This window comes from Hyperoodon ampullatus (genome assembly GCF_949752795.1).
Source record: "Hyperoodon ampullatus genome assembly, chromosome: 16".
Taxonomy (NCBI): domain Eukaryota; kingdom Metazoa; phylum Chordata; class Mammalia; order Artiodactyla; family Ziphiidae; genus Hyperoodon; species Hyperoodon ampullatus.
The window spans coordinates 67,162,718-67,177,875 of NC_136929.1; the positions used below are offsets into that span (position 1 = coordinate 67,162,718).

At 33.6% G+C, this 15,158-nt stretch overlaps 1 protein-coding gene across 3 annotated transcripts in view; it reads right to left on the bottom strand.

Moving 5' to 3' along the window:
- The window catches only part of NBEA (neurobeachin), a gene marked incomplete at both ends in the record, with an annotated part of 605,261 nt that overhangs the window by 331,780 nt on the left and 258,323 nt on the right, over positions 1–15,158 (bottom strand). For all 3 annotated transcript variants that reach the window (XM_079722002.1, XM_079722001.1, XM_079722000.1), the window contains one exon: positions 10,642–10,703. In XM_079722002.1, the coding sequence (XP_079578128.1) occupies positions 10,642–10,703 (62 nt within the window). The remainder of the gene's footprint in view (positions 1–10,641; positions 10,704–15,158) is intronic.

Here is a 15,158-nt window from a genome sequence, read left to right on the forward strand (position 1 = left end):
TCAAGGTAAAAATGGGAGGTTAAATTGAGATATTAAGTCTTCTGGAACTCCAGAATTATTTTTTACTTTCTATATCCTTCATGTCTACTTATCATTAATTGCCACTAAAAGAGTAGGTATATTCCTCAAAAAATTTTATAACAAATGCTCATTATAACTGGCATGCTTATAAATTCTGTGCAATGTTAGAGAAATTAATAAGTACAAGCACTGAAGTAAAAAATACTATGCAGAGAGAAAAACAGAAATGAGTGTTTTCAATGTATGCAAAAAATAAAACTAATGAAAAAAATATGCAAGTATTCAAAGTATGATTTTTTTCATTTCCATTACTTATTTTTATGAACATCTTACTAAAAGCATTGTAGGAAAAACTGAATATAAGAAATGAATAATCAATGATCAGTATAAAGAGATTATCGATATGAAGGTCAGCCATAGAAAAATCATTACACAACATGAAAATATACCACGTTGATTACTAAAAGAAGAGTTGGTGTATCATATAAAGATAAATACAGTGAGGTTTCCCAGGATCTCAGTATGTGGCTAAATTGTATAAATAAATTTAACACAACTTTTTTTATTACAAATATTCTTATGAACATATATACACATACACATATATTTATGTTTGTACTTATGATTAAAAATAATTCAGATTGCTTCACAATATATTTTTTAAACAGAGCATTTTCTATAACTATGAATATATACAACATACGAACACATTTATACTGTGTTCTAGAGGATACTCCTTCCTTATTACCTGCTACTAGAAATGATCAGAAGAAATCAAGGAAATGATAACTTTATTAAATAAGAAAATAGAGGAAATGTTTCATATTTTAAGATCTACATAGGTAGGAAAACAGTAAAAGCTAAAATAGGGTTTTTAGAATGTAGTTTTGAAGAAGAAGAACTTTTAAAACTTAAAACCGGGAATTCCCAGGCAGTCCAGTGGTTAGGACTCCGCGCTTTCACTTCCGGGGCCCGGGTTCAATCCCTGGTTGGGGAACTAAGGTCCTGCAAGCCTTGCAGTGCAGCCAGAAAAAACAAAAAAACAACAACAAAAATGAAACCAATAAAACAAAATCCTGTACTTGTCTATAATCAATGAAATAACAATGGCTGTCTTTCTCTAATTTATATGATTTATCATGAAAAATATAATTTACATTTATATAACAGAATACATTTCTTAAGAGCTTACTATGTCTTTGAGTCATGACTGATGTACAACTATTTTATCTTAAGTTTATAGTACTGTTGGTATCACTCTTGATGATGGTCTTTGAATGTCATTTTTCTAGAGCTAAGAATAGGTGTATCAGAGAGTGATCCTCAAAACTTTATAACTTAAGAATAAGATACAGTAAAATATGAATATAAGGGAAATTATACCATTAGCATCGAGAGCTCTAAACTGTATACAACTATCATAAAAGTGCTGGGTATTACTAAACTACTATGCAAGTTTAGCTTGTCAAAAAACGTTCGTAGATAACCTAAAGATAAAATAGACATTTAATATTTCTCAAGATGTATTTTGTGAGACCTATTAAGTACCAATATTTTGTGGCTACCACCCATGCTTACACAGAAGCAAGAAATCATTATGAAAACTGCCTTATTTTCAAGAATAAATAGGGAGCAACCATGTTGCATTGCGCTGTTGATGCTTTATTGTTTGCTTGGCTTATACACTCTCATATACCAAACTCGTAGCACACATGATCTCAATTCACGCCTTGGCAAAATAATAAATTACTCTATGCCACTTATCTATGCTACCATTTAAGAACAGCAGGAACTTCCAGTTTAAATCTTGAATGTTAAGACCTTGTGTGCAACATTATCATGAAGCAGAGCTATGTGCAGTTATATTAAAATACTTTACATTTATTCATGAATAATCATGCAGCTATAGGCATATAAGCCAGCATGAGAATTTTAGTGTTGTAGAGAAACTTAGGAATTGTTCTTTTTAACCCAGTGCAAGAATCTTTGACACATGATTAGTTGATTTTTGCTCGAAGACCTATAATATTCAGGGCTTCTGGAATACCCTGTTCTACTTTTAGACCATATTAACATTAAAAAAAGAAAAGCACAGATGTTCATCTATGGAAGAAAGAGCTGTGCTGACCAATACAGCATCTACTAGTCATGTGCAGCTATTACAAGCACTTGAAATGTGGCTAGTGTGACCTGATATGTGTTCTAAGTATAAAATATATGCCTGATTTGAAAGGCTTAGAACCAAAAAAGGAATGTAAAATATTCCACTAAATATTTTTATATTCATTACATACATGTTGAAATTATATTTAGGTTAAATAAAATACATTATTAAAATTAATCTTTTTTTAAATATAACTTATTATTTCATTTATTCATGCAAGAAATATTTAATCAAGCATATACTGTGTGTCAGTCTCTCGTTGACCCTGAGTTCTGAGTGGTATCTGATTATATCTGCAGTTAAGCCTTTTATGTGGACTCATGTTAAAAAAAATAATAGGGATTGGATTTTATTTTAGCTCTACTATTCTTTTTTTTTTTTTTTTTTTGCGGTACGCGGGCCTCTCACTGTTATGGCCTCTCCCGTTGCGGAGCACAGGCTCCGGACGCGCAGGCTCAGCGGCCTATTAAAATTAATCTTACCTATTTCTTTTTTACCTTCTTAAATGTGGTTATTAGAAAATTTAAAGTTGTATGTGGCTCACATTATATTTTGGTTGGACAGCACTGCTCTACACTATCAACTGGAAAACATAATTTGTAAACTATTGTTATAACAGCAATTTTTGCAATATACTAATAACAAGAAAAATAATTTTGCACTTACGTGTAGAAATATAATTCTAAAGGATACACATTAAATGACTAATTGTTATTACTCCTGGGTAGTGAAGTTATGAGGTAACGGGAAATTTTATTTAAACTTGTAATACTTATTCTAAAATTGCTTTTCTTTTAATTTGCGGGGACTACTTTTATATTAAAAATCATCGTAGGCATCTATGCTCAACTGATTTTTCAACAAGAGTGCCCAGACCATTTGATGGGAAAAGAATAGTCTCTTCAACAAATGGTGTTGGGAAAACCAGATAACCATTTGTAAAAGGATGAAGTTGGTTTCCTATCTCATACCATACATAAAAATTAACTCAAAATGGATCAAAGGCCTAAATTTAGGGCCTAAAATCATAAAACTATTAGAAGAAAACATAGGGGAAATCTCCATGAGCTTGGATTTGGCCACGGGTTCAAAAACATGATACCAAAAGCATAGGTAACAATAACAAAAATAGATAAACTGGACATTGTTAAAATTTAAAACTTTTGTGCATCAAAAGACACTATCAACAAATGAAAATAACCCACAGAATCAAAGAAAATCTTTGCAAATCATATTTTTGATAAGGGTTTAATATCCAGAATAAATAGAAAACACCTTCAACTCAAGCACAACAACAAAAAACCAATGAAAAATGAGACAGGACTTGAATAGTTATATGAAAAGATGCTCAACATCATTAGTCATTAAGAAAATGCAAATCAAAACCACAATGCATGCTCACTAGGAATGGCTATAATTTTAAAACCAACAAAAAAAAAATAGAGGGAGAGAGAAAATAACAAATGTTGGAAAGGATATGGAGAAATCGGAACCCTTGTTCATTCCTCATAGAAATGTAAAATGATACAGACATTATGGAAAACTGGCAGTTCCTCAAAAAATTAAACACAGAATTACCAAATGACTCAGCAATTCTACTCAATTATATACATTATACCTGATAGTATAAGCCTAAAAGAATTGAAAATAGATATTTGTTGTCCAATGTTAATAGCAGCATTATTCACAATATTCAGAAGGTGGAAACAACCCAGTGTCCATCAAAAGATTAACGAATAAACCAAATGTGCTACTGTACATAAAATGAAATACTGGTGAACCACAAAAAAGTATTCAGTTCTGATACATGTTACAACATGAAAGAGCCTTGAAAACATTATGTTAAGCAAAACAAACCAGATAGAAAAGGACAAATATTGTTTGACTCCCTTTATATGCTATATAGAGAACAGACAAAACATAGAGACAAAAAAGTGGATTAGAGGTACCAGAGTCTGGGAATGGAGATCGGGAGAATTACTGCCTAGGGGGGGCAGAGTTTTGGTTTGGAATTCTGGGAAATAAATAATGATGATGGTTATACAACATTGTGAGTGTAATTAATGTCACTGAATTGTACATTTAAAAGTGACTAAAATGGCACATTTTATGTTATATATGGTTTGCCACAACAAAAATAAATAAATAAAATCATCTTGGGGACTGTGTTCTCCTTTTATTCATGAATTAACTCAGTAAGTAATTAATAAATATCTATACTAAGTGCTGGACACTGCAAGATGTGGAGGACACAGTGAGGAGAGAAACGGAAGACTTCACAGGCAACAGAAACATAAAATGAATTTTGTTATGGTGTAAATCTGTAGCATAATTGAAATGAATAACATTCATAATGTGACCCTGAATGACTCTAAAGCCTTGTCATCCTTAAGTAGCCTTTCTTTTCGGATAACTTTAAAAAATTATACAATTCAAAAATATCTCAATTATCGTTAAATAAATATACTGATGAGACTATACAATACTTATTTTCTCCATTGGTTGAATGAAATGCTTCAGATAAGGAGGAAATACTTGGCATGATGCTTACTCTGAAAGAAACTCCAATGTAATGGATAAAGAAAATCATACTTTATCACCTATGAGAGCATCCAATTAAAACATGTAAACAGGTACCTATATTTACTATCTAGATACATGCACTTCAAATGCTGAAGGAAAGGATGGAGTGATTAAAATCATATAATAATAAACCAGAAAAGCTTCATGAAAGAAAAGAGTTTGAAATAATTGGGAAGATATGAAGTAATAGTAATAATTCTGTATTTTGTATTTTGATAGTCGTAGTGGTTATATCAATATAAGGATTGAAATAGCATTGATCTATATACACACAAATGAATGCACACAAAGAATAGGGAAAGCTGAATAATGTCTGTACTCTAGTTAAAAGTATTGTACCAATATCAATTTCTTGCTCTTGATACTGTATTACATTTATATAAGATGGTGCTATTGGAGAAGGCTGGGGAAAGGGTACATGGGACTCTGTGTACTATTTCTGCAACTTCCTGTGAGTCTATAATTATTTAAACAACAACAACAAAACCACAGAAAAAAATTATCATGAGGAAATGTGCAAGGGAAGAAAAAGAGGACAAAGAAAATTACCGATTATAAGATATTATATATAACTTACTATAAAATAAAGAATGTTGAAATATGTAGGATTAAAGAGAAAAAAATCCACCAAAAAGCGAGGGAATATACAAGTGGTAGGACAATGAAATATATACCGTTGTTTTCACTATTTTTCAAAGTTGTTGTAATGTGCCTGAAGAATTTATATTATGTGAACATAGAAAAATAAAAATAGAGGGAAAACAAAAAATCAAAATAACTCAGAAGACAGGAAAGGGCTGGACATTGCAGCCAAATGTGGAAAGGGGCTTTAGTCTAGGGAGGTGGTCTGTCAGTATTCAGAGAAATCTGTTTACCTCAGAATATACTACATTCCTTCTCCTGTGCCACAGAAACTATAACACTCTTAAAGATTAACCTGCAGAAATTGGTAATTATCTTACCAATTTCTTTTTGTCCCAATTTTGGTACCATTATGAGAATTCAAACATGAGAAAAGGACTGTCGTTTCTCTTATATTTTACTATTTTCACACAGGTGAACTCAGAACTTTCGTTCATCCATCATTTTCCTTCTCTGTTTATAATTCAGGTTGGATATGAACTAATCATTATACAAGGATGAAAGTGTTATATCTCGTATGGGTATCATGAACTACTGAACACTATTTGCAAGTTAGAAATTTCTTATCAATCTCAATTCTAGGCTATCAACATACTATAATATTTTATATGAGAAAATATTCTCGAGGTATACTGCCTGGAAATGGGTAATTCCCTATACCACAAATAAACCCAGATACACATACTGTCTAGCTACTTAATTTCTGATGCACTCCAAATGAGGCTGGCCACTGGTCTGAGTAAGTAACAGGTTCATTTCTCGCCAGATCTTTGCTTAGACTGCATCTCCTTCTCTGCTTAGGCCGTGTAGAAGGTCTATTAACTTCAAGGGGTCCATCTTTAGTCCATCTTATTAAAGCCTTCCATAAAAATCTTATTTTTAGCTCACAGGATCAATTTTCTGAACCACATATAGTTAGCACTTGATTATATTCAATTTAAAATATCATGCCACAACTTTTTATTCTTCCTTGATTTCAAATTCAGCTACATAAACAGGAAAGTTTCATGGATAACACTAGACTCTAAGAAATAGAAGAATAAATCAATAAATTTTTAGTAAAGATTACAATGCTAAAATAAAAAGGTAGTCACTAAATAATTAAATGTGACATAATTTCACCATGATAATTAGGATTTCATATTTCCAAAGATGCTTGAAAAATGTAGTTCATCTGTAGTTTTCTTAAATTTATAATCTTCCTATTTTAAGCACCAAAAATTCTTTAAATATTGAGTACTTATGAATAAATATTCTTTAGTAGGCCTCTATATTCATCTTATCTATGTCTTTGTACCTCAATCTTAGGTTTAATATAATTAAAAGAAAAGTATGCCTTTATCTTTGCAACATCTGACTAAACTGTATCAAATTGGAGAAAAAATGAAAAATTTAGAAGTTCAAAGGCTAAATCATTTTAAAAAAGGAAGATTGTTCTTCAGTTGTGGTACTTTTGTAAGTGCTGTGTTTAGAGGTCCTGGGTTATATGGTCTTGATCACATCAGTGAAGTCACTAGAACCCTTTTTATTTAAGTATATGAAGTATTTAAAAAAGAATAAAGGCAAACAAAACCACAAAATAATTCATGTTAGTAACTTCATACACAGATCCTAAAGAGACTTGCAAGGCTGACTTCTACTTTATGTTACTTATACATTTTTGGGTTTTTATTGAGAATAAAAATGATACATTAAGCATACATTTGCTTAATCAGTGCTTTAAGTCAGAAAGTACTTAAATACTGAGAGACATTATTTTTTTTACATAAAAGTTTCTCAATTTATAAAACATTTTTTATTGACAGATAAGGCACAGAAAAATGCAAGTGACATCTGCTAAGCTTTACTTATGAAAACGTAAAGAAATCCTACGGGATAACATCACTCAATTTTTCCTGGAGTACCTCTGATGGAGACTTCCTAAAAAAAATCTGGAAATAATTAGAAACTATTATAGTACCTTAAAAAGTTTACTTGAAAACTAAATCTGCTCTTCATCAAAGAACACAATACACTCAGAATAATGTAATGGAAAAATTAGGTGCACATATAGACTAATGAAAAGCACCTCAACCACATCTGATTGTAAAACTTAAAAAAAAAAAAAAAAGTTGATAGAGGACAATAGCAGACCTGTGAGATACTGAAGAACTCAAGGAAACTATTCACTGATTAAGCAGTGATTTTTCAAAGCACTACATATTAACTATTTTACTCCAGTTCATTTTACTCCCAATTTTTTAAAAAGGTATTACTAAGTGCACTTTAAATACAAATTGAAAGGAAAGAAGAATAGTTAATTCTTTATGTCCTAAGATCTACAGGAAAAAGACAAATATCCATATATGGTAAAAAATGTTTTGTGTATCTATGGAACAATTAATGTAATATAATGATAATGCTAATAGCATCTTAAAACTTAAAATGTGTTTTCCACAGAGACCTAAAATTCCACTGGGGGGTAGACTGGATGGCATGTCCCTTAGAGTTTAAAAGACTGTCCATATGAACTGAATTATCCTTGACAAGTACCTTCAGACACTTGTAATATGATCTCATGTAAATTTAGACCATATTTTGCACACAAACCACTGGCAATAGTAAGTTTATTCAGGAGCTCAGATAATAAGGAAAGAGAAGCTGATATCCTTAATAATATGTAGTAGTTAACATGAAATTTCCGAAATCAAAAGCATAAAAATAAAAGCATCTAATGAAAGAAAAACTAATGCTGCGAGAAATGTTGCATTTTCCTTTCCATTTTCAGCCCTTAGCTACCTTTTTTATCCAAATAAAATGTTATCCTTTCATGTTCTATCCAAATTTAGGGGGAAAAAAGCATATTCTAAGCAAATAAATAAACCAGAAAATTTCATTTGCATTGAAAACTTATTTTAACCAATAATTAAATCACAGTGTGGATAATATCTTAGCTGTATTTCCCACTGTGGGAAAAACATATACATGCAGTTCATCAAGATAGTAACTCATTCAGATTTTCAGCTCTTTTATGAGTCCTAGTAACTGCTCATCATCATAACATTGAGCTATCAATACCTGCAAAGGGCTGACTGTAAAACAGAAGAAAACTCAAAACTCTGCAGCTTTAAAGATTCCTCAGGATTTCCTGTGCCTTGGCACAAAGATAGCTTACAGAACTATGCTAATTCTACAGGGATCCAACTCCACTGTCAAAAGGATATGTTAGGCCTGTAGAAGAGAACTCGGCACTGGCAGTGCTGCTGCACCAAGCAACATCCGCAGCGTCAGCAACTGTATTATTACTCTTTGTCAGAAGCCTGCTGCTGCTGTGTGGCCTGGCTAATGGGTTACAGTATAAATCATCATGAAGTTGAATAGTAGAGAAAATAGCAGATTATTTTAAGAAACTTTGACATGTCCATTTTGTGTGTGTCCTCAAAAACCAAGGTTTTATACATCTGTTGAACAATGAATGATCTTCAAAAGATGCTTTTATAAGCTAATTGTAAACTAGAATAGTAAACTCCTCCCACCTGAATTGCATCGAAGGAGGATTACTCATTTGTTTATTTTTTAAAAACATTTTTGTGGAAAGCAAAGTTTCAGTTTAATAGAAAATAAAACAACTGGAGCTTTTTTCAGTAAACAAGTACATTTTTAAGTCACTTAAATGAGGTATATTTAATCAATTAACCACTTAAATATTTAAAGCACACTGAATTATTTTAAACATTTAACGTAAAGATCAAATTGAGAGACATGTTTATAATATTGCTTTGCTGAAACACTGAAAGTGCACTGCATAGACAGCTTAAATTTCTCACTCTTCCTTTCAATCAATATCTGAGGCAAAGTTTCATCTCTAGGGCCCTTAATGGCAGGAATTCCTGGAGCCAGCAAATGAGTAATGTTAAACCTATGATTAGATGATGAGGCCATCAAAGACACTAGACCCTAATGCTACATTCTTCTTTATTTCTCTGAACTGCAGTGAAACCAAGAGCTAAGGAAGAAGAAATTTTACACTATATTTTCCCCATAAAACCATGTTTTTTTAAATGCGCATTGTCAAGAACCTACAAGGTCCAGACAGATCTCACAGAATGTCTCTTGAACTCAGGACTCTGGCATTAGGTAACAATTTTCAAATGCCCTGCAGATGTACTCTTGCCAGGGATGCTGTTTTCTTTAACTTCTTCCTTATTAATATTCTTTCTGGATGAAAAGGGGAAAATGGACCTAATGATGTCCCTATGAATATATTCTTGAAGAAAGTAAACCTGGAGACTGAAAATTACTAGGTAAGTTTTTGGTTCTTTTGTTTTTGCTGATGCTTTAAAGGATCAATTGAAGCCATATTGTTGTTTATTTGGAAGTTAGTTGTGGTTTTAGCCAGACCTCAGGTCAGTAACTAGAAACAGTATAGATGTATTTTCCTTGCTACTGAGGAAATTAGAGATAATGTAATAACTACTTATTACAAACACACATAAGGTCTTTTTATTCTCATATTACAAAATATTTAATACTTATGTGAAAATCGGGATCACTAGGAGACTTGGGAGAGCTGGCAAGAAGAAAGACCATTAGGTCCCTATTTTAGTTATCAGAAAAATGTTACGTATAATTTTCTCATAATTGCTTAAAAAAAACACCCAACAATTATAAGATTATTAAAGATAAATAGTATAAGTAGATTTTTAGAATTTACATTTAAATATACAAATTACATTAAAAAAGGGAAAGCAGCAAGGTATCGTATCAAAAGCCCCTCACTAATAAGCTATATTTTATACTTTGGCTACTGCAACAAAAAAACCTCTAGTTTTCATTATCTACAACAGTGAAAAAGAAACCATGTAATTAACAATGAACATCAAAATTATAAATAATACTGTATCATTTTTAAAGGATGGGGTGTAAAGATGGATATCAAAAAATCTATAACAAATTATATATACATATATTTGCAGAGATTAAAAAATAGGGAACAACAGAAGGCTAGGTAGGTGGGAAATAATAAGACAGCTAAAGGGAGGGAAGGGAAACGGAGACTAAATCAATATTTGCATGGTAAGATCATCTACATAAATATACATCTCTATGTAATTTATTTCCTTCATCTATGAAATAATAGAAATTTTTAAAATATATAAACATATACATATATATTCACATACATTCTTTTGTTAGTGACATAAAACAATCCTCATGTAGTTTAATGTAATCAAGTGATTGAGATTTCGTACCTGAGAACAAAGCAGCATAACAAGCTCAACCACAGATGTGCTGGACTTCATACAAACAAGGCCTACAAGAAAGAAAGGTTAAAACAAAATGAAATTACAATGGTAGAAATCATCATTCTAAGTTAATTCATTATATAGGTTTAACTTATAAAATCTTTCTTTAAAATAAAATTCCTAAAATGAAATGAATGGAAACATTCATTAACATATTTTTATAGCATTAATTTCAAAATATTCAGATATTCAAGAAGATGTGAAAAATACTAAAGAAATTGACCTCAGGCTTGGGTTATTTATTTGGTCAAGGCATTTCTTATATTTAAACAAGGTGGGGTAGCTATCAAAACTGATAAGCTAGTTAGAACTCTTTTTATTCCAATGACATTTGCTATGTGATTGTCTCCTGGAGCGCAGAACAGTAATCATTGAAGACCTGCCTAAATTTTCTTCCAAAAAACAAAATTAAAATAATTTACAAACAGGTAATTACCCACAGCTTGTCAACTGTTCAATGAATTTTAAAATATTGAAAAATGAATTTCACATACAATTAACATATTATGCAATACTTGTAAAATATTCCATTGTTCTACTTCCAAAGTCTCTGAATAGACATCAGAAGAAAAAAGAATTAAGTGTATTAATACATATGTAATAATGGCTACTACGCATTGATCACTTATTATGTGCTGGGTATTGTGTTAATGTACAAGAACTCATTTAATTCTCATTTATATTCTGTGACGTACTATTATTATTACAATTCTACAGGTAAGAAAATATTCTTCTTAAAAACAGTTTAAATGTTGATTATTCATCAAGACTTTTTTCAATTAAAAAGATGACTGCTGTATAACATAATAAGAAGGCAGATCATGATTGTTAGTATTTTTAAAGTGCCAACATATAGAGAAAGATGTAACCAAGGATTAATAACAATCTCTGGTAGGAGGAGAGTATATTCATCATGATGTCTGCTAATTTAAAATATATTTTTTTAAGTTTTTAACTAACTGTTTTTTAAATTAAATTAATAGACTAATTTTTTTCTTTTTATATGAAGACAAATATAATCAGTAAAAGCATTGTATAGTAAGAAATGCCATGATCTTACATTAGTTGTTGCTAAATGGCAAACTAAAGCGAAACCAGTTATTTTTTTTCTTCTTAAGGTGATTTCAATAAAGAGTCTCAAATGTCTTCCAGACACTAGCATGTATATTTATTGTAGGTAGTGGATAAATACCCTTTTGTGCCCATTCTGCTAACAACTCTATCCTTAACGTACAGACCTACAGAACAAATTGTAAAAAGGCACTAGGATTCCATTTTATCAGATCTTTGGGCAGACAGTTAACTAATGAAATAAGAGGCAGATGTGAAAAGCTCATTTAAGAGACAATTGTTGCAAGTGATCAGCAATTCTCATGCTCAGGAGCTAGAGAGTCAGAAAGATTAATGGGACATTTATCACCTGTTGGCTACTCAACCACTTGAAATTCTGACAAAGAAAAACTAAGTAAAAGGCCAAAGGACTATGTATAGCAAAAGGATCATAAATAAAATTTGTACTCCATATCAATTTAGATTTTAGACTGTAAGGCTGTATAAAGAATGATTAGACTACAAGGCTATATGATGAATGATTATATAAAGAATTTTTCACCACATATTCTGTGTACTAGAGTTTTGAAATACATAACTTGTACAAATTAGGGAAAACATGCAATTACATTCATTTCTCACAGACTAATTTTAAATGAACTTCTAAAAAACTGCTGTGTAACAAGAATATTCATGCTTTTTCCAAACACATACTATCATTCCATCATAAGAAAAACATAAACAAATGCTCCATCAATGCTTTGTTCAAAGGAAATGAGAACAAAATGACAGGATAGCAAAACTGCAGTTTGCAAACAGCACTCTAGGTACTTTGAAAAAGGCCATTGTGATTTCAACTCAATAGACCCTTGCACCTTTACTAATGTGATGTAATTAGAATGAACAGAATGATAATGGATACTACTCAAAATAACAATACGAAACAAAACAAAAAAGCAAAACCTAAATTTGACAATGAGAACACAAGCAGAGGCAATTTTGGAAGACTTATCACCCTTCAAAAATTATATAATCATTTTGGTTGGAACTATTTCTAAGTGTTAACAAAAGTATTACTGAAACAAATAGATTTTTTTTTTTTTTTTTTTTTTTTTTTTTTTTTTTGCGGTACGCGGGCCTCTCACTGTTGTGGCCTCTCCCGCTGCGGAGCACAGGCTCCGGACGCGCAGGCTCAGCGGCCATGGCTCACGGGCCCAGCCGCTCCGCGGCACATGGGATCCTCCCAGACCGGGGCACGAACCCGTATCCCCTGCATCAGCAGGCGGACTCTCAACCACCGCGCCACCAGGGAGGCCCCAAATAGATTTTTTATTAGAGATATAAGAGATACTGAAGATATCTAGAGATTTTGAGACATTTAATAGCGCTACTGAAAATACAAGCATTGTCTGATGACACTATCCTTGCACATTCTCTAAATAAAAAAGCACCTATATTTGAAAATTTAAGGTGCAAGTAATAAACGTGGTTTGGTATAACTTTAACCATAAGCTCAAGAAAGCCAAATTTATCTAGCGATGCTATAAATACTCAGGCTATACATGCATAAGGCAAATATTTAAAATTGTATGTCTCAAACAGGTTGAGTTTTTTTCCTTTTTGCATCTGGCAAGAAATTCATAATCAAACCAACTCATTTGATATCTCCTTATAAGGGTAAAGGATAGTGTTAGCACTCAGGAGATCAATAAGACATTATCTACACCTTCCCAAGGGCTCCATCTTTTAATTCCAATCTAAGATTATCTAACATTTACATAGAGCTTTGGCTGCACTGGTCTTCGTTGCTGCGCGCGGGCTTTCTCTAGTTGCGGTGAGCAGGGGCTACTCTTCGTTGCGGTGTGCGGGCTTCTCATTGCGGTGGCTTCTCTTGTTGCGGAGCACGGGCTCTAGGCATGTGGGCTTTAGTAGTTGCGGCTTGCGGGCCTCTGTAGTTGTGGCATGAGGGCTCGGTAGTTGTGGCTCATGGGCTCTAGAGCGCAGGCTCAGCAGTTGTGGCACATGGGCTTTGTTACTCTGTGGCACGTGGGATCTTCCCGGACCAGGGCTCAGACCTGTATCCCCTGCACTGGCAGGCAGATTCTTAACCACTGTGCCACCAGGGAAGACCTACATAGAGCTTTATCATTTACAAATCACTTTTTTTTTCTTTTTTTTTTTTGCCGTACGTGGGCCTCTCGCCGCTGTGGCCTCTCCCGTTGTGGAGCACAGGCTCCAGACGCGCAGGCTCAGTGGCCATGGCTCATGGGCCCAGCCGCTCCGCGGCATGTGGGATCTTCCCGGACCGGGGCACGAACCCATGTCCCCTGCATCGGCAGGCGGACTCTCAACCACTGCGCCACCAGGGAAGCCCACAAATCACTTTTATATATGCTGTCTCATTGGATTCTCTTAACAACTCTTTGAACTAGTTATTTTCACCTCATGTGAGAGAGAAAAAAATGCAGGGATTCAGTGACTAGCCCAAGATGTTTCATACAGTAAGTGGTGGAACTGGGACCTGAATTCAAGTCATTTAACTTGAACGGCCATTTCGTGTTTGCTGCAGCACTACTTAAATAACTTGACACTAACAGGATGGCAACATGTGACGATGAGGAAGGTCATAATGGTTAATTCCAACTTGGGTGATTTTGACAGTTTTCTTGGAGAAGGTAGCATATGTTGGTCAGACATGGGGACCAAAAGCTTAAGCAGAAAGTACAGAGGGAGCAGGGGACGAAAAAACCCTGAAAAGACCTTTGTAGCTTGGGCGACTGGTTGACTAGAATATAGGGTGTGTGTGAAAGTGGGACTGGAGTGCTACTGTAAAATTCAAAGATAGATAAAGATGGAAAGAAAGAAAATTACACGTTTTTGAAAGTTAAGAGGAAGAATATAGAGTAAGTTATACAATGGGAGAAATGACGCTAGGATCAGTTATGGCATCCCTATTCCATGATGACTTTTTTTTTTTTGCGGTAGGCGGGCCTCTCACTGTTGTGGCCTCTCCCGTTGCGGAGCACAGGCTCCGGACGCGCAGGCCCAGCGGCCATGGCCCACGGGCCCAGCCGCCCCACGGCACGTGGGACCCTCCCGGACCGGGGCACGAACCTGTATCTCCCGCATCAGCAGGCGTACTCTCAACCACTGCGCCACCAGAGAAGCCCCCATGATGACTTTTTTTACCTTGTCAATTAAGAAGTATCCCCTACAGAAGCTATACAAATGTGCCCCTCCAGCAAAAATCTAGTTAGAAGTGTTGGCCAATTAACAGAACACTTTCACCAGGAAATATATATTCACCAGAATAAATATTCTGACTAGAAATACTAGTCCAATACTGTGGACCATACTACCTTACCAGTATAAATTGAACCCATGGAGTGTAGATAGTCAACATGTGAGAGGAA